Raw genomic sequence first — 22,489 nt, 5'->3', positions numbered from 1 at the left:
TCTTTTTCAATTTATATATATTAAATTCTCTTTTATACATAATAATTAATGTTGAAATTCATTGGTTAAAAAAAAATGCGGCTGCAAGATAAGAATTTGAATTCTACCAAAAAAGAAAGAAAATAATAATTTGAATGATGATGGCTCGAAAGTCTCTCTTATATCAAAATATTAAAGTCTAAAACTTTTTTCTTTTTCATATAATAACATCTAAGAAAAAAGTTAATTTTTATAATTAATTTTTTTTTCACTCACTTTATATTATTAGAGTTAATTAAGTCATATATATTTCTGAAAATTCTACGTAATTACACTAATTGTAGCCAAATGTCTAAATTAACAAAGAATATTCCTATTAATTCGATATTTTTTTCTTTATATATACAAATCGAATGGTTTCTTTTACTTATAATATTATATATAAAATACACACGTGGCGAAAGAAGACAATTAGTTTATTAATTATATGTATATAATAATTAATAATAAAATAAAATAGAAGTAATTAGAGAACCTTCCTAGCTAGGCCTTATATATTATTATTATTATTATTATTCACAGTCAAAAGTCTATGGCTTCAGACTCAGCAATATATATCTACATATGCTTTTGTTTGGTTTTAAGTATATTTATATATTCATATTGATCATCAGAGCTCTTGTATCATATCACACACATATATATATATATATTAATTTGAATGATTGATTTTTATACATATATGTATAAAAAGTGATATATACAGTGAAAAATAAATTAAATGGGTGAAAAGGGAAAGAAAATGGGAGTGAGAAAATACAACAAATCTGAATTTCCACGGCTTCGATGGACACCCCAACTTCACGAGCTCTTTGTCGATTCTGTTCGAATTCTCGGCGGAAAACACAGTAAGCTAATTTTAATAATATATATATAGTCTCATCAATATAACATGTCTTCTTCTTGATCTTCTTTAATTTTAGTTATTAATTTTAGAAAAAGAATAAAGAAAGAAATTATAGTAAACCCTAGCTAGATGGATATATATATATATATAATTAATCAATTAAGCTTATGGTTTTATTATTTGTTGATTAATTTAAATTAATGAGTGTGTGTATATATATATGTATAGGACATCTTGGTAGACAACTGTAATAGATGAAGAAATCTTTTCTGACTGAAATTAACTATAGTATATATATATAGTTTAGACTTAGTAATTTAAATTGGTAAACAAATATAGTACAGTTTAAATCTCTGTAATACTATAATTTTGTGTCCTCTTGATGATTAATAGATATTCATATATATATATATATATTAATATATATATATATATATAGATATGTATATGTATGCCATCAATATGGAAAATATTTCATAGAATAATTGTTACTTAAAATAATAACTATTATTAATTAATTAGTTAGTGGAGATACCTAATCTTCCTCAGTTATGTATATATATTATTGGGTACAGAGTAAAATTATTAGGTCTTAATTAATAACTGAAACTGTTTCACAAAATTAGACTATATAGCTAGCTAGTCTCGTAATTCATATATTATATATATAATTTTCATTCTAATTAACTATTAAGAATTATTACTTCTTAATCATTCATCATATAATCGATCGAACGATTTTAAATTAATTAGTCATTATAAACGTGATCAAAGTTGTAGGACTATAATGGTCATGAGCTGATCTCATATATATATATATAAATATGAAAGCTGTATTATTAATTTTTTAAAAATAATTAACTAATTTTCAGAGGCAACTCCCAAGCGAATTTTGCAGACAATGAGTGTCAAGGGACTGAAAATTTCTCATGTCAAAAGCCATCTCCAGGTATATATATAATCTATTATTGTTATTGTTATTGAACAATAAATCATCTAAAATGCAAGTATATATCATATATATTCATACATTTATATGATAAATTATACACTATATATTTAATGATGTATAGTCTGTGAATTAGGTGAAATTAAACAAAAGAAAAACAGGGGTTCAAGTAATTCAAATGTATATATATATATAAATTTAATTAATCCCCTCTTATTTAGGGTATAAAACCTAATATAACTTTTACTAATTTAACAACACATGCAATAATTCCTAATGGACTTGTAAATATAATGTAATTATGTCCCTTCCTTTCAATTCCTTTATTAATTATTTATATATATAATAGTTGGCGCATGCATGCATATACATGATTTCAGAGGTCTCAATGATTGAGGTTAAGAAAATGGTTATGCATAGTAAAAGTTAAATACTTATTAATTTATAAATTGGCAGGCGCCATGCCCTAGCTCCTAATTTTCAAAATAACTAATTAATTATCGATAATTAGATAGGATTGCATTATGTGTACATATATATATATATATATGTTTTCTGGTTGTATGTACATGTAAGAAAAGATAAAGTAAAAATTCTTTAAAATGTAATATATATTCATAAAGGTAAAGAAACAAAGTTGTACGTGAAAATATTCCTTAAAATTCTTTAAGCCGCAAAGCCTATATATATATTGATTATATATGATTAGGCATAGCTATATAGTTTTTTTTTTCATTAATTAAATATAATTTAAGTTGGGTTTCTTGTTATATTGTGGCCTAATTATCTTATATATAAGTATATATATAAACTGGTCCTATATCATATGGGCTAAACCTAATAAACAGTTGCATTACATAAGGTTATTAATCAAGAGTTTATAAAAAATATATAAAATATGAAAATCTATTTGGTAATAATTTAATGACTCATTAAATGAATCAAAGTATATAATATACCTTTTTCATTTTGATTGATTATTTTTTTTTTTCACGACTATAATTTGTTTATTCTTTTCTCGGTAAATGTATATATAACAGCACCTATATATATATTGTCTCCCTTGTATATATATAGTACAATTAATAGATAGAGGTTTTTGTATCAAATTCAATGATTAATTTTTATATTACTAATTAATAAAGAAAATTTTGTTTGATTAATTATGTATATATGGACATGGACAGATGTACAGGAACGTAAAGAATGATGATGAGATGAATATGTTTGTACGTACAAGCCAATTATCATTATCCAGGAATAAGCACGATTTCCATGAAATACATAATCTTAAACATACCAACAGATCTGTCTTCTCATCCCTTTTCTCTCCTCAAAGGTACCTATATTTATAATTATAAGCAATCATTATATTCTGTGAATGTTTTTAGATCGACGATTATTTTTGTCTGATTCCCCATATGTGGGCTTATATATATTTTCCTATAATTTAAAATTGTACTAGATTTATATTTAGTTAGGATATTAATTAATGTATTATTATTATGGTAGACGGCTAATTTAAGAGAAATGTTAAACCGCACCACTCGTGCTTAGTACTCTTCTATGTGTTAATATCGCTATTGGTTCAAATAAGTATCAGGTCCCATATAATTTAATATAACAGTTTTTAAGGAATATCGCTAGTCAATCGCAACGCGACATATCGAGAAGGTGCTAGACACCATTGGTGTTTAATAGCAATGCTATAAAAGGGTAAAAAAATACTATTAATTACTAATTCATTGATTACTAAAAAGATTAACTTTTTTTTTTCCTTTTTTCTTTTTGAATGGAAGGGTGATCCCATCATACATCATTTACTCTATCTCTAAATTATTTATTTATTTGTATTTATGAATTAATAATGCAGGTCATTAGGAAATAATAATGAGTTGAGAAATGATTGGAGGGATTTTGATCATAATAATAATAATGGGGAAATAGAATGTCAATCCACCCAGAATGAGGCTATTCATCATCAGGTATATAACATGTAGTTTTAATTTTCACGTGAAATGTCCAGTACATAGATTTATATATATGTTTATTATATTATATACTGTAGAATTTCAGTATAATAATCTTTAATTCATTACCAAAAATGACTAATTAGGATTTCTGTACTTTGAATTTTGACGAATATTATAAATTATGCTCTTGAATTTTTCTGGCTATTAAAAATTCCATTAGAATTATTAAGATGATTGAATTTAAAGATTTTTGTCCAATTTAATTCAATTATATGTACTAATTGTATTATTGTCCATGTACTAAATTATGCTTTCCAAACTTTAATATCTACAAAATTATATTCCTAGAACTTTAACATGTACCAAATCATGTCCCTAAACTTTGATTTATGTTAGATTTTTTCTTACTGAAATTAGACAAAAATCCTTAAATCCAACAATCTCATTAATTCACAAAAAAAATTTAACGGCCTTAAAAAGTTCAGGAAACATGATTTAGTACATGTCAAAGTTTAGGCCAAAAATCCTTATTAGCTTAAAAAAAATTAAGTCCTATATTTTGGGCCAATTATAATAAGAAACTTCTAAATTATAATTAGTTATACATCTAAAAAGTATAGGATTTTTTTTTTACTCCTATATATGATTTATTTTTCTTTTGCAGGATACAACAAACAGTATTCTTACAACACTATATATTAACAGCAGCAGTGATATTAATAATAGGCGTAAGAAAAAGGAAAAGGAAGTCTGTAATGAGCTTTGTGAGCTCTCATTGATATCATCATCCACTACTACAACTACAAGTACTACTTCACAAGAAACTCCTCCTCCTCCTACTACTTCCCATTCTAATAATAATTCCACAACTTATGAATATGATCACAATCACATAAACTTGGACCTAACCATATAGCTAGCTATCTAATTGATTAGTTAATTAAGCTATGTATACCTTCATTCATATATATGTAAGCTTAATTAGAGTATTATTATCACTAAATATTTAATTATATTAGTGATCATCTATTGTAGACATATATGTATTAGCCATATTATAATTCATAAAAAGATGATCTAATATATTGATCATATTAATAGATCTCTATAAAGTACTATTGCAAAGTTAATACATATTAGTACTACTGCACAAGTTTTTTTTTTTTTTTCCTTCATTCAGTTAAATGTTTAAAATAAATGGTATGATCATATCTTCAATTTCGTTAATTTGATCATCATGGGCATCAAGAGGCCCTAGATACATATATTCCCATGTGCAATTTTTTTTTTGTTTGTAATTGAAACTATGCATTGTATTTTCTTACTAATGAACTAATTTATGATTTTTGCTTCTAAATTTTGACATGTATTAAATTGTATCCTCGAATTTTTTAGATTGTTAAAACTTTCTCCCAAATTAAATTTTGAGATTATTTGATTTAAGAATTTTTGTCAAATTTTACTAACGGATACCGCCTGACGTGGATAAAAATTCAAAGAGCACCATGATGTATATGTCAAAGTTTGGGGGTACTATTTGATACATAAACAATCAACACATTAGTAAAATTGAACGGAATTGAATAGAAGTTCTTAAATCCAACAATATTAATAGTTCGGGAGAAATTTTTAACGACTTGAAAAAATTTGGAGACACAATTTATTAATACATGTCAAAGTTCAGGACTAAAATCATAGTTTAGCCTTATTTATATGATGAGTTCGATATTTTAATAATTTCATTTTTTTCTTGATTGGAATAAGAAAATTAATTTAATCTGGCCTGGTATATACATTAATTTGATTAATATTCAAACCGGTACTCGATGTAGAAATTGAATATTAGAACTAAAGTATAATTAAAACATATTACTTGACCACAACTCTCTTTAGCTCTCTTTTTTCTTCCCTTAGATTTAATTCTTTGCTTAAATAAAAAGAATTAATAATTACATAAGGCACTATTTTTTGTGAAAATGTTATCTTTTTACGTTTAAATAATTTTTTTTTTTACATTTTTACAGTTTTTCATAAAAATTATACGAAAACAAAAAGAAAATTATATAAAAGTAACATGAAAATGTACATCTAAATAACATCAAAATAATAACAAAAAATAACATACAGATAACAAAAAATAAACAATAAATCAACAAGAGTACAACATAAAAAGATCGTATTTTCTGTAAATAAAATAAAAAAATCGTAAAAATATTTAAAATTCCGTAAAACCGTAATTTTGTAATTTTTTTTATTGTTTTTGTGTATTTGTAAAATAATAAGGAGAGGAATATACAATAATACATATTATCACAATTAAGAAATAACATATAATTATATAAGATATATTTCTATAAATTCTCACGTAAAGGAACAAGTAAAAATTTATTACAACTTAATAGAGATATAATTAAAAGACATTTGAAGCACATGAGATTGAAGAAGGGAAATGGTGAAACTTTTTGGGAGAGAACTTCAAATATGAGAAGGTTTTTACCTTTTGTTTTATTTGCGGTATCATGCATGAGTCATGCGGAGAAGAAGTGTCATCGAGTCATGTATATTACCCCAGAGACCATTTGTTGGTTCAGCCATATGGTAATTTTATTCGTGCTACGTCACAAAAATCTTCAAATATGATAGGAGCTAGGTGGCTCCGCTTAGCTCTAGCGGTTTTGGGGGAAAATAATGGGCGACTTAGAGGTTAACATTTTATATGGATAGTCGAAAGTGGGGTTTAAACGAGATACTTGGGTTCGTACTCTGAAGAATCATTCTTTTCTTTCGTGGTGTAATATTGGCAATCAAAGTAATGTAGAGAATAGTGATGAGAAGAGAGGAGGGAGGGTGTATCCTAACTGGTGTTGGAAGGTTTCCGAGAAATGTTAAATGATTGTAGTTTGTTTGATTTTGAGCTGAGTGGATATCCTTTTACGTCATCTAGGTTGTGATGGCATAAGGCGGATGGTGGAATGGATTTTTGAGATATGCTTTTGTTTAATCAATCTTTGTTCGCTAAGCATGGATCTCATCTATATAACTATCATAATTCTTGGCTGCCAATGTAATGAAAAGATTCTATTATGTGAATAGCTCCTTGATAGAGGTGGTTGAAACTAAGTGGGCCTTGTTTTTATGAAAAAGTATTCTTTGGGACCGTGACTTATGGAAGAGAGGAGTTCGATGGTTGATTTGGGAAGGGATAAATGGTTCGAATTAAGGAAGATGCTTGGATCCCTAAAGACCATGTGGGTCGGACTTGCTCATTAAGGGGTGGTTCGGAGCTTCAATATGTTAGTGATCTGAAACTAGAGAATGGGCTTTGAAACGTTTCGTTGATTAAAGAGCTCTTTGATGAAGTCGAAGCCAGAGTTATCTTATCAATTCTCGTGTTTGTTGTTTAAGTGGAAGACAGATTGATTTGGCATTTTACGTACATAGCTAAGAGTGTATTGGAGCTCTGTCGCCAGATTAGGGTGGGGGTTAAGTGTCGGCTTCCTCAGGTCAACCTCGTTGGTGAAAGTTCATGTGGTCTATTTTAGTGCCGCCCAAAGTATAAAATTTATTTGAAAAGCAAGCCTTATTTTCTTGCCTTATTATGCCAATTTACAACCCCATGGTCTGAATGTTGCCAAAGTATGTTCGATATGCTTTCAAAATAATGAAACTACTTTGCATGCACTATGGTTATATCCTTCTCTCAGAGGAATTAGACAAAGGTGGGTATTGAAAGGTTTTGATGCTCTTAAGTCGGCCTCCAATTTTTATGAGTTATTAGTTAGTTATTTGGATATTCTTTCAACACATGAGATGGAAGAATTTATTATTCTCTGTTGGGGAATTTGGCATATACGGATTACATTTGTTCATGATCATAAATTACTCTCGAATGATATGATGAGCCAATGGTCTTTAAGTTTCCTTTGGCACGATCAAGATGCTTAGGGTTCTTCTTATCGGATAGTAATGTCAAATGGTTCAAGGCCGATTGGCCTATCTAATGATACCCGACTTGATGAGTTAGTGTTGGGAGATGTAAACTTATTTGTTGATGATGGTTTTAATACCAATGACTGGAAAAATTGGTCTTGGGGTTGTGGTGATGAGTCAAGCAAGTGAAGTTTTCTACTTATAGTGTCAGTGATGGCAGCCTATGAACCTCGTGTGGCAAAAGCGGTAGCTTTGTTGCAAGGGGTGATTTTTTGTCCTCGTCTCGGGTATACAAGTCTGTCGGTATTCTCTAATTAATTTTATTTGGTACAAGTTATTTTGAGTAAAAAAAAATCATTCCACTAAATTTAACGCTATTAGTAAGGATATTAAAAATTTCTTATTCTCTCTAATATTTTCTTCTATTATTGTAAGTGATTATTAAATGGATTGGCCTATTCTCTTGCTCGTATTGCACTTTCTTTAAATACTGCTAAAGTTTAGTGCCCATATCTCTCCCTTAGTAATTTTGAATTTTGTATTGATCTTTTGAATTGCTGGCTTTGTGCCTTTTAATGGAAATATTCCTTCGTTTCAAAATAATAATGTTCAGGTAGAGAACCCTCAACAATTTACAATCGAAAAAATCCTAATGTTTTATTTTCTTAATAAATACTATGTCACAAGCTACCCATAAAAAAGGAAAAGAAAAGAAACATGCCCCATCTGGTTTTTTTTTTCTTTTACAAATTAGGAGGTATTTGGTCTCCAACTCACCAATCAAAACAGTACTTTTTCTTGTGACACATCATAATACCTATTATCATCAACTATATCACACTCCCATGTAGTATATAGTCAAAGACAAATTGGCTCTGACAATATTATCAACAAGTTATTTATAAAGAAAAAAAGAAGGTGAATATAATATATAGACACATAGTTATGACACTGCTAAAAGATACCCTTCAGTGGCTACATTTTATACATAAATTTTATACACTCACTACTCGTATATGTATATATATATATATGATCTATGTATGTATATATCCATATGACTCACTGCCTTTTTGCTAATGTCTTCTTCAATCCATTAAAAATCTTAGCAAACCACATCAAATTCATCACACCTAACACCAAAGGCACCACTGTTACTAAAAACACTCCCAATGTCTGAATCTGTCTAACCTGTTGTGTGAGAAAACATTAATCAAATCAAATGTTTAAAATGGTTTCAATGATTTTCAGTACTCTCATCAGTTGATATTGTCATCATTTACCTGGTCATAGTGAAAGTAGATGTGATAAAAGAGGTACATGAATAAGATTATTCTAGCAACCTGCATTATATCAATTAGCACAGGTGTGAGTGAAGAATAGAAGTTTCCTTTCATGAATGAATACAAATACTTCATAATACAGATTTTGACATACCAGCCAAGAAAAGAATATCCCAACCCCATTTATGATATATGCTCTAGACCTCTTCATACCAGCTATGTCAAGATACCTTCAAAAGTAGCATTATTCATGTACACAATGAGAAAAATTACAAGCAAGAAAGAACCATTACTATTACCATAATTAGTACTATTACTACAGAGATTTTACCATCTCAAGTTGATCCCAGGAGTGGTTGTTTCGGATATAAGAACCATATATGTATAAAGCTGAGCCTCTCCAGTCAACATGGCATAGGCCAGTGATACAATAGACAGAAGATGATGAACCACCTGATATGTTAGAGAAACGAAAAACAATCAATGGATATTAACTGAACTCCATATTGGTTGTGTTGGCACTTGGCTCAGTTAATTATGTCCAAAAGGGAGTACACTTACATACTCTAAACCACCTAGATCAGGATAAAACCAGAAGATCATCGCAATGTCGGTGAGAAAGTAACCAACCGAAACCTGTCAAATTACAGCAGTGTGAAATGGATATATATATATATATATATTTCTTAACCAAATAAACACAGCATACACTAACATGTGTAGAACTTACTACTTAGTAATCAATCTTAAGTTGAAAGTAGCTTTAAAGTTAGAGAATAAGGAAAAAAGAAGTAGATATACATGAAGTGAGATGCTCTATAAGCTTCAATTCTCTTTACACAGTCTATTTGTTCCTCACTCAGCAGAAATTAGGATTCAAGTTTGCTACATGGATTAAAAAAAATACATTGCTAATAAGAACAGTCATAGGCACTTGATACCATTTACAACATTTTAATCCGAAAGCTAAGATGACATTGAAAATCCTTACCCCCAATACAAATGTGGATAATGGAGAGCTTTTGAAAGTAACAGGGCCAGCAAGTTGATCATCAGAATAGAGATCTGACCAGAATACTAAATATAATGACATAACTGTGATAAAGATGGCATGAACAGTGGACATGGCCCTGTTGCAATAGTGACAAAAATTATAAACCATCTTTAAAAAAAAATAATTATAAAGAAGAAGATACATACATAGGCCTTAAACCAGTAAAATGGTAATTAGAAATCACCTGTTATTCCACTCAGTACGTTGGAGTTTTGAAAGGCTTGAAAAACACTTGAAGTGTGTAGAGCTGACAAACTGAGTAAGGTCATATACCTGCAAAAAGAAAGAAATTTAGATGGAAAATGGAGACAAAAACAAGGGTGAAAGGAGAACATTATTCTTACAAAATGTCCTCAGCATACATTATACATTAACATGAGCCATCTATTGTGTGTTTTATTTAACAACGAACAAGCGAGAGAAAAGCTTAGAGCATACCATTTTGCATGCAAAAATGCCACCAATTATTGGAATATATGGCATAGCAGGTTCAGCAAGTGCATACTCCTTCAGTAGTTGTTCAGCCTGGTCTTGGTAAGATTGGATTACCATGGTCGCTTGCTCAGAAACAAGAACTCAATGGACACAGACACACCAGAAGGTTTTCCTTCTTTGCAGACTAGTGTCAAACTCCTTTTTTCACCATTTCCAATAATACATACAATGAAAGGATAAATTAAACAGCAGTTGCAATTAGCTAAAAATTGACAGAAACTTCTACAAACACAAGATAGAATTTTAAATTTTGGGAACACAAAATTATTGAATAGCTTAACTTGTAGACTAGAATGTGTTAAATGTATTCATAGTACTTAGTTGTTACCCTTATTTATGTGTGGTAGCACTTTTAGATTATCAAATTTCCCTAACCAAGACAAATGGAATATAAGAGTAATCGAATCACAAAAAGCTAGAATCAGCCAAAGTCTATGCATTAGTGGCATGAGTAAAATCAACTAGAGCAAGGGACGTCTGTTGTAGCATAGCCGGTGGCAGAGGAGTCACAGGGGTAACATCCTGCTCACCCACAGCCCTTCTCCTTAAGCACTGTAAATTAGGCCCCTTGAGGTTAGGCCAAGATTCAAGTTTGAGGAAAGAGCAACTAGGCCTTGTATGAGTTACCTATAGGAACTAACTATCATTTTCATAGGGGGGCTTTCCAATTCCAAGCAGTATTATCAAGAAAAGGACATATGAAAGGGGTATTAGATGACTGTCTTTTAAATAAGGAACACTTCCAGTACAAATCAGGATTACAGTAAAGCTAAATTTGATGTACATAACTGTCCACAATTTATATGCAAACCAAAAGTAATCAAAGAGTAGATTCATACATCCCACTGAATGATTCTTCATCATATCACATAAAAGAAAATAAAGGTTAATAATGCATAAGAACAGCATGAAAACCATTCAAGTTATTATCTTGTCCAACAGCAGTTTCATAAAATTATAATAAACACATATACAACATGCATTCACTAATCCTCAAAGCTTAAGTTGACACCAATCCCATAAGTCTTGCAAGGCAATAGATATGTAAAAGCTTAAAAATACAAGATTGGTATCCTAAATGATGTGATATTGCTTTTCAATAAATATGATTGGTTGAAAAAAAAAAAAAAAGAGATCACGTCACTATCTATAATGTTTTAGTGCATATTTTGAATACCAAGTTCAAACACAGTTACTCAGGTTGTAAGTCCCCAGGATTGAACCAATGAAGGATAAAAAAAAATGCTAATCAACTGATAAAGTTTCTCATTCCATTGAAAGTTCCACATTCTCATTACCCTCCTCACAAGTTTTTAGACCCTTAGCAAACCGACATAGAAGCTTCACAATCACAGCTTATTAAACAAGAAGCTCCAAAACTAATTTCATGTGTGTAACTCAAATCTCCTTCTATAACAAAACCCCTTATGCAAGCACAAGAAAATGATTTTCTGCACACAATCCCCTCACTCAGCACATACAACAAGTAAATGATTTTCCTAAACTTTAAACATACAACAACAACAACAACGATTCATGACACCAAAACGGCCAAGAAATAAAAAACAGTCAAAACAGGAATAATGTCCATAATAATTAAAAGGGAACACCAAGTTTAAAGCTTTGTAAATGGGTTATCTACAAACCTTAATTATGATTGTGTCCCTGGTCGGGTCTCCCAGAAAAATGACAAAAATCATAACCATAATAATAAATAAGTAAAAACTCAATCACAAAGACAAAACCATCTAAAAAAAAAGGCATCTTGATGAAGCAAAACAGTTTTAGAGGAGAAAAAGGAGCTGGCTTTGAGTTCAATACCTGAAACAGAGGGTGACCTCACATGAAATCCAAGAACGAGGGACGAGGGTAGATGAGAGAATTGATAAGCTACCCTTTTATAATAATAAAAATAATAATAATGACAATAATTAATTAAATAAATAAAGTGTTGTTATAAGTAAAGGGTTACTATTTTGGACGGAACAGAGCACAAACTATATAGTATACTATGAAATTGAAAACTTAATCAACGAAACTTCCAGACCCAAAGATAAGCATCATTTCATGTGTTTATTTTTGTTTGATTATTATTGGGTTTGGGTCCCAACCCAACCCAATCCCTCCCCAACTCCAACTACCTTAATTTTGTTTTGCCTTTTAGTTTTTCTTGTCTTTTACACATCCATATGGAATATATATATGCTCACTAAGAGGGTGTTTATCAAACCTTCCACATCACACACACACACGGTTACTACCGCACTACACCGCATAAAAAAAAAATATATATAATTTCAAAAAGTACGGTTGTAGTTTGTATTTTTTTTATCAAATCTTGCAATACGATTTGTAGTTTTAAACTTAACAATTATTCAAATCGCACCGCACTATATATTACAAAATTATTAATTTTTTCAATATAATTTTATTCTTTTTCCATATAATAACAAATATATATATTATATATGTGTATATTAGGTAGACAATCTAATATAATATTTAATGATTAATATATATGTTATGATGTTAAGATTGTAATAAAAAAAAATTATCGTTAAAACTTTTTTAGATTGATTTTTAAGTTTTCAATATAATTTTTGATAATGATGATACTGTAAATCGTTCAAACCGTACCACACCACACTGCATTTTCGCGATACATTTTTTGCGACCCAGAAATTGCAAAGGCTCTTGACAGATTAGAGTGTGGTTCTCAAACTCAACAAATTTACTATGCTGGATTCTTATTTAGGTTTTATTCTTAATGATATATTATTTACTTCACATGAGTTTTTTAGAGTCGATATTTATATGTGGTTGTATATGTTTAAGCTAAATATGCTCTTTCAGTTTCTACTAATATTGTTTGATGGTCTAGTTTTCATATGGGCCTCTCCTTGTGAATTGCATGGAGGTAGTAGTATTTTCGGGAGGCCTGCCGAAGTGCAAGAGCCTTTGCAATTTGGATCATAAATGTAAATCTTTTTCTTTTTTGAAGTAATCATATAGAAAAGTTTTCTTTTCTTTTTCTTTTCGAGTTGATAAACCAGGCAATAAATATTTATAGTGAGTAGAATAATTGACTCACTAATTCTTAAAATATATGGAAAAATCACTAGCACCTGTACCACTAGCCACATCATGGCTTATGTAATTTTTTTCCAAATATAACTTTGAATATTATCATTAAATTAAAAAGAGCTCATATGTGTTTCATTCCAAAGCATTGGAAGCTCATCATTTATTTCAGATTAAAAACACTAAAAAAAAAATACTGGATGATAATTTTTATAAAATATCGTTAATCATTCTCGTAGTAGTACTATTAAGTACAATTAATACGTAATAACAATATTCCTTTAAAGAATACATAACAAAACACAACATAAGGTGTTAAGGGAATCTCTTGAAGAAAAAAAAATGATCAAACTATATATAATAATGTCTTTGTCTAAGAGAGAAAACTAAATTTACAATGAAGCAGACCATTAATATTTTCCAGACCTTGTTTGGATAATTAGGATGAAAAAGATGATGACGAAGCAGGAGGAGGAGGAGGAGGGTGGTTGTTTTGTGCAATGTCCTTACAAAATGCTTTGTGAAGATCCTGTTTGAGATCCAAGAACAGCATCTTCTTCTTTGCTTGCTCTTCTGGGGTGCCCTTATCAGGAAAAAAGGCATCATCATGTTCATGCTTCTCTATTTCGTAGTCTAAAAAGTTATTAAGAACTTCTGAGCAATGAGGGAAGTGTAGTCGGCCCTTTTCCACTGCCAAAACATACAAACTTTTTTAACATTTGTATCTTTGGTTTCCCCAATGGTTTGTTTCATCACTATTATTAACAACTCATAATTAATATATTTGTTCTATGACACAATTAGACAAATAATTGAGGGACATAATAACTTAACTAGATCATTGTTCTTTGTCGTACTCATTACCCAATTCAGCAAATAACATAAGGCAACTGAACGGGCCTACACTAGTCAAGGTTTCCATTTTGATGTAAACATTATTTTTTAAAATAAAACCCCAATTTATTTTTCAAAAATAAAATTATTTAATTTATTTTGTATAAAAATGTTATGCGTAAGTTATATAAAGCATCCCCTAAAAAAGTTCAAAAAATTTATTTATTTTATACCTATTTAAATATTATTTTTTATATTGTAAATTATTTAAATAACTATAAAATACCCAAACTATTACAAAAAAATTGAATAATAAAATTCTCATTGCCAAAACAAATCAAAATTCATCAGCTCATTCCCAAAATTTTATGTATAAATGTTTACAATTATAATTACTTTTGTTTTTTTTTTTTATGAAAAGTCCAATTTAAAATTTTTGCACAGCCCCTAAATTGGTTAAAACCAGAAAAAATTGATTCAACACTACTCTTGATTGACAGATTAAACTTACTTTCAGTTCAGTTCAGTTCCAATCAATATACAAATTTTATATGTATCTAACTTTCCACTACATAAGATTTGGGATTAATTGGGATAAGTAAGTACCTGCTGTAATGAGGAGGTGCAACCTTGATTGGAGTCTTTGGGTTCTTTCAACAGGTGTTTCATTCAAATCAGCACCCTTTAAATCCCCACTTGACCCTTTAGATCCTGAATCAGAATCTTCCATATCTATAATCTCCATTGCTTCTTTGGCTTCAACTGGAAGAAGCAGCCTTGCAAATGCCACTACAAAAACATATGAAAACAAAAAGTATAATCTTTTTCTATTCATCTGTATTATTAACAAGCCTAAATCCACAAACCCAACAAAGAAGAAAATAAACACCTCTGTTTTCAAAGTAGAGGAGTCTTGCAACCAAATCATCACCATCTATTGCTATTACAGGCTCTGTTGCCATTGACATGTTTGTTTCTCCTTCTTCTTCTTCTCAAAATCAGATTTTTTTTGTTGGGTTTGACCTGAAACAGAGGAGAGAGAGAGAGAAGTGAAGAATAATGGAATCAATCAAAATCGAAGGTGATACAAAAAACGCAGGAAAGGTGGGTGTGGAGTGGATGGAGAAATTGAGCGTTGAAAACACATTAATTAATATATTAATAATAATACTATCAATTTCACTAATAAACCCTCCTAAATCTCTATAATAATATTCCCACTCTCAAGTCAAGTCTCAATTTTATATTTGAGATATTAATATGCTTCATATCATTTGCTATTTTACTTTTGTTTATTTTCCTTATCAAAATTGTTTGGACTGATTAATTATCTTGTTTGATTAAATAAAACATAAATTAATTATTTTGTGACAAATGTTATCAAAGGATTAATTATTTTATTAAATAGAATAATGATATAATTTACACATAAACATAATAAGTAATACTTATTTTAAATAAAGATCTTTGGTTGAAGTTACTTGCCAAATAATGTGTGTCAATTTGTACGTGAATTATATGTGTGTAAATACTATTTTAAACAAAAATATATTACGGATTGGGAGAAATTTTTTTTTTATAATTACATAATGCACTATTTTTTATAAATATTTTTATATTTTTATATTTAAATTTTTTTTCTTTTATATTTTTACGATACCTTAAAACAACAAGAAAACTATATAAAGGTAACATAAAATTAACATAAAAAACAATAACAAAAAATCAACAATAAACTACTACAACAAAAAATACAAAAGATCTTATTTTCTGTAAATAAAATCATAAAAATTGTAAAAATATTTAAAAGTTCGTATTTTTGTATTTTTGTATTTTTTTTGTTTTTTTTTTTTAAATTTTCTTTTTAAATGGAGGGGGAGATCTATTCTATTCTCACTTTTTTTTATGTTCTTTCATTGTGGTGTATCAGTGTATTTTTAATTTTTATAATTATAACACTTTTTTTTTCCTTAAAGGGGACAATTATAATACAGTACTTAATGAAGACAAAATTTGAAGTTTTTTTTTTTTTAGAAAAAATGATGCAAATTTGTATTTCGTGTGAAATTCTTCTTTGCAATCTTACATAATACATTTATTCGAAATGTGCATCTTACTTGTTTTTCTTACCCTTTTTTTTAAGATTGTATTTAACATATATTAATAACACCAAGAAACCTAATGTTTTCTAAATGTAGAAAATGAAAGTTGAATCTCCAAATTTAGGTTACCCAAAGATAGAAACTTACCTAACAAATCAGTTGATTGTTAAACCATATAGAGCACAACTACACTTACACATGTTATTTAACCATGTGTAAATTCTTTTATTGAATTCATCACTTAATTTACTTGTACCAATTTTACAGGTCCAAATTGTGTAATCTGTTATTTTGTTTGGACTTTGATTTATACATCAAATTGTTCTGTTGAAAAGAATAGTAAGACTTGGGATTTCACTGTTGAGATTGAACTAAGTTGTACTTGTTGTGTTTGAGTTTTTGCTTGAGAGACTTGTTTATGCAAAATCTGATTACATTTCACACATAAAGCAACAACTCATGTGTATTTTCAGGCTAAGACTTTGAATGCTTTGTATCAATTTTATGAGACCAAATATACAGCTCATGTGTTTGCAAGGCACTCTAAGGCCTAAGCTTTATCATCTCTTGCTATATTTTATATTATACAGAAAAAAGCTACAACAACAAAAGGTTATTCAAGAAGAAGAAACGAAAACTCAACCAAAAAAAAAATGAGCAAACTCTCTAATGAATTCTTTCTAAAGGACCAAAAAAAATATATCATATCAAATCACAATCAACTAACTATTCCGTTTTCGGACCCTATTGTTTGCAGCCTCCTTCTGAGAAGAGGAAGAAGAGGATGAAGACGACAAGCCAGACCGGCTGTTTTCCATGTCTTTCGAAAAAGCTTTTTGCAGATCCTCTTTCAGCTCAATGAAGCGCGTCTTCTTCTTAGCCTGCTCCTCGGGTGTGCCTTTTTCTAGAACATAGACATCAGGCATGTCTATTTCGTAGTCTAAAAAGTTATCAAGAACTTCCGAGCAGTGTGGGAAGAATCGTCGACCCTTTTCCACTGCAAAAACATACCAACACATTATGATTTATGATCACAACTATGGAACACTGAAACAAATTTACATCAACTTATCCTGTTTTTGGTGAGAAATTAAATGTCAAGAATATGACAAAAGTATAAAAGACAAAGATATTAACAAAGAGAAGAAGAGAAGGTATGTTAGGTTAGTTAGGTGGTACCTGTTTTAATGAGGGCCTGCAATCTTGCTCTGAGTCGTCTTGTCCTTTCAGCAGGTCTTTCATTTAAATCAACTTCCTTTAAGTTTCCATTTGAGCCTCCTGATCCTGAAAGGCTTGTTGTGTACATTGAAGTTGAGTGAGCATCTGCCATCTCCATGGCTAGCCTGGCTTCAGCTGGGAACAGCAGTCTTGCAAATGCCACTGCAACATATAATAAAACATTATTCTCTGTTATTAATTACCATATACAATTAATATCAACTACTGAGGCCTGATCGGCTGATCTTTAGGCCAATAACCAATGTCAGGAAATCACCTCTATTTTCAAAGTAGACAAGCCTTGCAACCAAATCATCACCAACAGGCTCAGTTTCCATTGACATGTTTGCAGCTATAGAGCTTCGTCTCATCTCCCTCTCTAGAACATCGATGCATATTCGGTCTTTGTTAGATTCCTCTCCCCTTTTTGTACGTCCATTACATGTGTTTTCATGATAATCCTTTGGCCTAGTTAACCTTCTGCAGATTGTAACAGCAGTTTGATCATCAGGAGTAGTATCTTTGGGAGAGGCTCCTCGATCCAAAAGCGCTACAATCACTGATGGTTCCTTGCGCCTTGCAGCCACATGAAGCACTGTAAGTCCTCTGGGATTTCTGAGATTGACATCAGCCAAATTTAGACCAAGAACCTCCTTCACAACCTTAGGATCACAGTATGCAACAGCATAGTGGAGAGCATATGCATCATCAAGTGTAATATCAGATTCCTTAAGAAGAAGCTCAACTAATTCAACATCATCAGAGTCCAAAGCTTTGAGGATTCTCCCAACTCTCTTGTCTTGTAATTGAACCGCATTCTCCATTGCAGTATCTTGTTGTTCTTCATCATCATCATCATCACCACCCTCTTTTTGAGCTTTTCGTCGCAATAATTTGATTTCACTAGAGACTTCAAGAGGAAGCTCTTTCTCTAAAACAACATCATCTAGAGATGACTTTGCCACTCTCTCAATGGAATGTAAGAGCAGCTGCTTCAGCTGGCAGTGGTGAGCAGCCACAAGAATTGGGATTACATCTTCTACATAAGCTTTCTCGACGAAGTTCAAAAGTCGACGCTACATGAATTTCATGAAAAGCTCTATTAGATTGAAATGTATTATAGGCATATGAAATGTATAGATTGAACATCATAATGAGTATTCGAACTTCCAAACTCTCACTAACTCTTTTAGATTGAGTTACTTTAAGATAGAAAATTGAGCAGCGAGCTTAAGGACCGGTACCCTATATGTATTATACACAGGTGGGACTTTCCATTAGAGTCTCTTGCCACAGTAAATAAGTTAAAATATTTGACAAGTAGAAAATGAAAATTGGGAAACAGAGAAAATCAGAGAATAGACAAAACTAGAGAAATCTATAGTAAAAAAGTAGTATGAAGTATGAAGTTAGTACCTGAACAAGCAAAACAAGCTCTTTCATTTGGAAAGTAGCAGAAGCATACATTAATTCCACAGCATAATTTATAGCAGGGGGACAAGCATCATGAGCACAGTTTTCATCCACACAAGTTGAAATTTCTTCTGGTGAAGCCTTAAGCTTTCCAGTTCCAGTATACAAATAGTTCAAGAAAACATCAAAGGCCTCAACTCCAACCTTTCCATATGGAACTAAATCAGACATGAGATATCTTGATTTTCCTTCCTTGACTGAATCAGGATTCTTTTTCTTAAAAAGCTCGTGAAAAAACTGACTCCTAGAAGCCAATATACATCGATGAACACTAACCGGAACACCCTCCACCACAATTTCAGCATCAGTATACTCAACAAATTCTTTATCAATCAAAAGCTTCTCAAGACTGCTACTGAGTTTGCTCAAACTCAGATTCTCAAGACTTTGCACAGGTTCAGTATTGACTAATACATTATTGTGACAAGTACTTGAACCATTGGAAATATAGGAAGAAGAGGCAAAGCTCAAGGATGATGTTAGTTCATTCATGTTCTCCATAGCTTCAATATTAGAATATATCTCTACTCAACCCAATAATGAAGTCATCATCCTATTTGATTGAGTCAATGAAAGTTTCCATACATTAAAGACCCCCAAAAACAAAAACAAAAAACCACTTAGCTAAACCATATTACATAATAAACTCCCTAAAAAACAATACAAGTTCAGATTTTGGTATCAACAGGAAAAACCCAGTTGTTAAAACTTCATGAAAAAGCTAAAAATTCAATCTTTATTTTTCTATAGCAAGACAAAGGATCTGCCGTTTTGAGGAATGATTCAATAAAATATGAATAAGGATTTAAAAACCCTTTGAGGCTGAAAAGCTAGAAGATTCATTATATGAGAACAAAGATTCAAATGATTGAAGAACAAAGATTACATATGAAGAACACAGCTTCAGACCCAGAAAAAAACAAAAAAAAAAAACGAAAATCTGCAACAATACAGAGGATCAGATACTATGATGACAAACCTCAGAGTTGACTTAAGAAAAAATCAGTCTTTGAGTTTGAGATGTTTAGGGGTTGAAGGCGATTCGGTCCAAGAAAATAAGAAAATAGATTAAACTTGAGAGAAGAATAATGGGGTTTTTTTTGTTTTTTGTTTTTTTTTTTATTTTTTGTGAGAGAATCTATGAAAAGAAGCAAGAGCCATATACAGTTGTTCAGAATGAAGGTTGAGTTTGATCTAATTGGTGGAGAAAGGTTGACTGACAATTACAATTTAATAAAAAACAAAAAGGGAAATGACTATAATAGTATTAGTATTTAGTACTACAGTACTACTACATACATTCATACAATACAACCAAAGTTGTATCAAGGTTAAAAATAAAGTACTAGTAAAGCATGTGGCTTTTACCATTCTTGGTAATTTTTTAAAAGAGTATTGTTATTAGATATTGTTATTTATAAGTAATGGTTTATGATTAATTAATTATACTTTATAAAAATTATTATATTAAATTATATAGAATTTAATATTTAATTGCAATAATAAAAATATTACACTTCAAATGAGTAGTTTTTAATATTTTTTTAATGGAAAATCCGCTTTATTAATCCATAACTTCCGCTACCAAACACAGAAGGCGATGTATTTTTGGTGGAGCAATTTGTAGCTTCGTTGCTTATGTGTAAAAAACTTCAAAAGGCGATTTACTTCGGGTAGGTTTGTATTTAGGGGCATGATCAATCTTTTTCTTATTTGGATAGTCTTTTTCTATTCTTTTAGAAGATTTTTCCTTTACTTTCGTTGTTTGATCATTTTTTGTAAGATTTGTGCTAAGTATTTTTGCTAGGGTTTTGGTGTTTGATGAAGATTATCCATTAAAAAAAAAAGTATTTTTGCTAATATCAATTAAGTAATCTTTAATTAACACACAACAACACAACCAAAAGTATGCTAGTATAATACTAATATAATAGTTATATTAAAAAAAAGGTGTTAAAATAAATGAAAAAGAGGAAATAATTATTGTATATATTTAATTGAGGTGTACGTAGGTAAGAAAGGAAAGGCCGGTGGATTTGTTTGGATAAGCATTTGTTTCCCTTCCTTGCTTTTGGGTCAGTGCTTTTTGGTACAGTTGAGAGTGAGATGACTTCATTCATTTCACTCATAATATTTAATTGGATTTATTTCAATTTCAGATCCTTTTTTTTTTATCAACACCTTGGTTACCACTGCACTAATTCTCATCATCATCATCATATGATTGATGGCTTTCTATATCTAACATGCATTAAATATTTGTTCTTTTTTTTTAAAAAAAAAATAGTTATTTGTATAAAAATGAGAGAACAAGTAAGAAACCAACAAGAACAATATATAATTTTTTTTAAATAATTACATAAAATATTAATTTTTATGAAAAAATTATATTTTTAGATTTAAAGATTTATTTTTTATATTTTTACAGTTTATAATTACATAAAAGTAACAAAAAAAAATAACATAACGATAATAACAAATTAACAAGAGTACAATATAAAAAGATTGTATTTTTTATAAATAAAATCATAAAAATCGTAAAAATACTTAAAATTCTATATAACTGTATTTTTATAATTTTTTTTTTTTTTTTATGTATTTGTACCATGAATGCTTTTACATGATTAGTTAATGTTAGAAAAAAGGTAAAGGAAACCAATCAATCATACTATGTTATATGAGTTCACTTTAATCATTTGGGCTATGTTATATTTAGTAAGTGTGGACAAAATTTACTTTTTCGAAAAAAAAAAAGTGTGGACAAAATTTATAATGTTGCTTGCACTTTTTTTTTTTCTTTTTCTTTTTGAATAAATGTTGCTTGCACTTGTTACACATGTAATTTTTTTTTTTTTTTGAAATGTCACATATTATGGGATTCTTCATATATAGAACCGACCTTAGACATTGGTAGGTTAGACCCGTACTTAGGACCCACACTTTTCGAGAGCCCAAAATAAACAATAAAAAAATTATTAAACTTTTATTTAATTAAAATTAAGTGTATTGTAAACAATAAATAAATTTTTTCAATATTTTTTTATTTATATTTTAGAAGCCCCAAAATCAAATTCGCCTTAGGCTCATATGTTCTCAGGTGCAACCCTGTTTATATACAATATATTTTTATTAAATATGTGATTCGTTCATATAGAGAATTTGAAGTGTCACATATATTTTTTTTTTACCTTTAAATGGTCGTTTTAGTAAA

General features: G+C 29.7%; 4 protein-coding genes across 4 annotated transcripts; 1 reads left to right on the top strand and 3 right to left on the bottom strand.

The window, feature by feature from the left end:
- Positions 1 to 573: 573 nt before the first annotated feature.
- LOC115698814 (probable transcription factor KAN2) lies at positions 574 to 4,910 on the top strand. The gene is made up of 5 exons (XM_030626002.2): positions 574 to 887; positions 1,759 to 1,835; positions 3,023 to 3,174; positions 3,709 to 3,820; positions 4,473 to 4,910. Exons 1-5 carry the CDS (start codon positions 761 to 763, stop codon positions 4,722 to 4,724), a joined length of 720 nt encoding a protein of 239 aa, XP_030481862.2. The 5' UTR covers positions 574 to 760; the 3' UTR covers positions 4,725 to 4,910.
- A 3,712-nt stretch (positions 4,911 to 8,622) lies between these two features.
- Positions 8,623 to 12,725, bottom strand: LOC115698566 (uncharacterized). Its single transcript, XM_030625662.2, has 9 exons — positions 12,392 to 12,725; positions 10,514 to 10,708; positions 10,260 to 10,348; positions 10,013 to 10,151; positions 9,583 to 9,657; positions 9,353 to 9,474; positions 9,176 to 9,251; positions 9,022 to 9,081; positions 8,623 to 8,929 (listed from the first exon to the last, which is right to left on the bottom strand). The coding sequence occupies exons 2-9, from the start codon at positions 10,625 to 10,627 to the stop codon at positions 8,801 to 8,803; spliced, it is 804 nt and encodes a 267-aa protein (XP_030481522.2). The 5' UTR covers positions 10,628 to 10,708; positions 12,392 to 12,725; the 3' UTR covers positions 8,623 to 8,800.
- Positions 12,726 to 13,834: 1,109 nt separating this feature from the next.
- On the bottom strand, positions 13,835 to 15,718 carry LOC115698972 (BTB/POZ domain and ankyrin repeat-containing protein NPR2). The gene is made up of 3 exons (XM_030626186.2): positions 15,375 to 15,718; positions 15,092 to 15,274; positions 13,835 to 14,341 (listed from the first exon to the last, which is right to left on the bottom strand). Exons 1-3 carry the CDS (start codon positions 15,451 to 15,453, stop codon positions 14,091 to 14,093), a joined length of 513 nt encoding a protein of 170 aa, XP_030482046.2. The 5' UTR covers positions 15,454 to 15,718; the 3' UTR covers positions 13,835 to 14,090.
- A 1,335-nt stretch (positions 15,719 to 17,053) lies between these two features.
- Positions 17,054 to 20,508, bottom strand: LOC115699715 (BTB/POZ domain and ankyrin repeat-containing protein NPR1). The gene is made up of 5 exons (XM_030627242.2): positions 20,258 to 20,508; positions 19,222 to 19,831; positions 18,083 to 18,881; positions 17,767 to 17,967; positions 17,054 to 17,584 (listed from the first exon to the last, which is right to left on the bottom strand). Exons 2-5 carry the CDS (start codon positions 19,777 to 19,779, stop codon positions 17,310 to 17,312), a joined length of 1,833 nt encoding a protein of 610 aa, XP_030483102.1. The 5' UTR covers positions 19,780 to 19,831; positions 20,258 to 20,508; the 3' UTR covers positions 17,054 to 17,309.
- Positions 20,509 to 22,489: the final 1,981 nt, after the last annotated feature.

This window comes from Cannabis sativa, chromosome 8 (assembly GCF_029168945.1).
Source record: "Cannabis sativa cultivar Pink pepper isolate KNU-18-1 chromosome 8, ASM2916894v1, whole genome shotgun sequence".
Taxonomy (NCBI): domain Eukaryota; kingdom Viridiplantae; phylum Streptophyta; class Magnoliopsida; order Rosales; family Cannabaceae; genus Cannabis; species Cannabis sativa.
The sequence above is the reverse complement of the archived record's forward strand: the minus strand, read 5'-3'. Positions and strand labels throughout refer to the sequence as shown.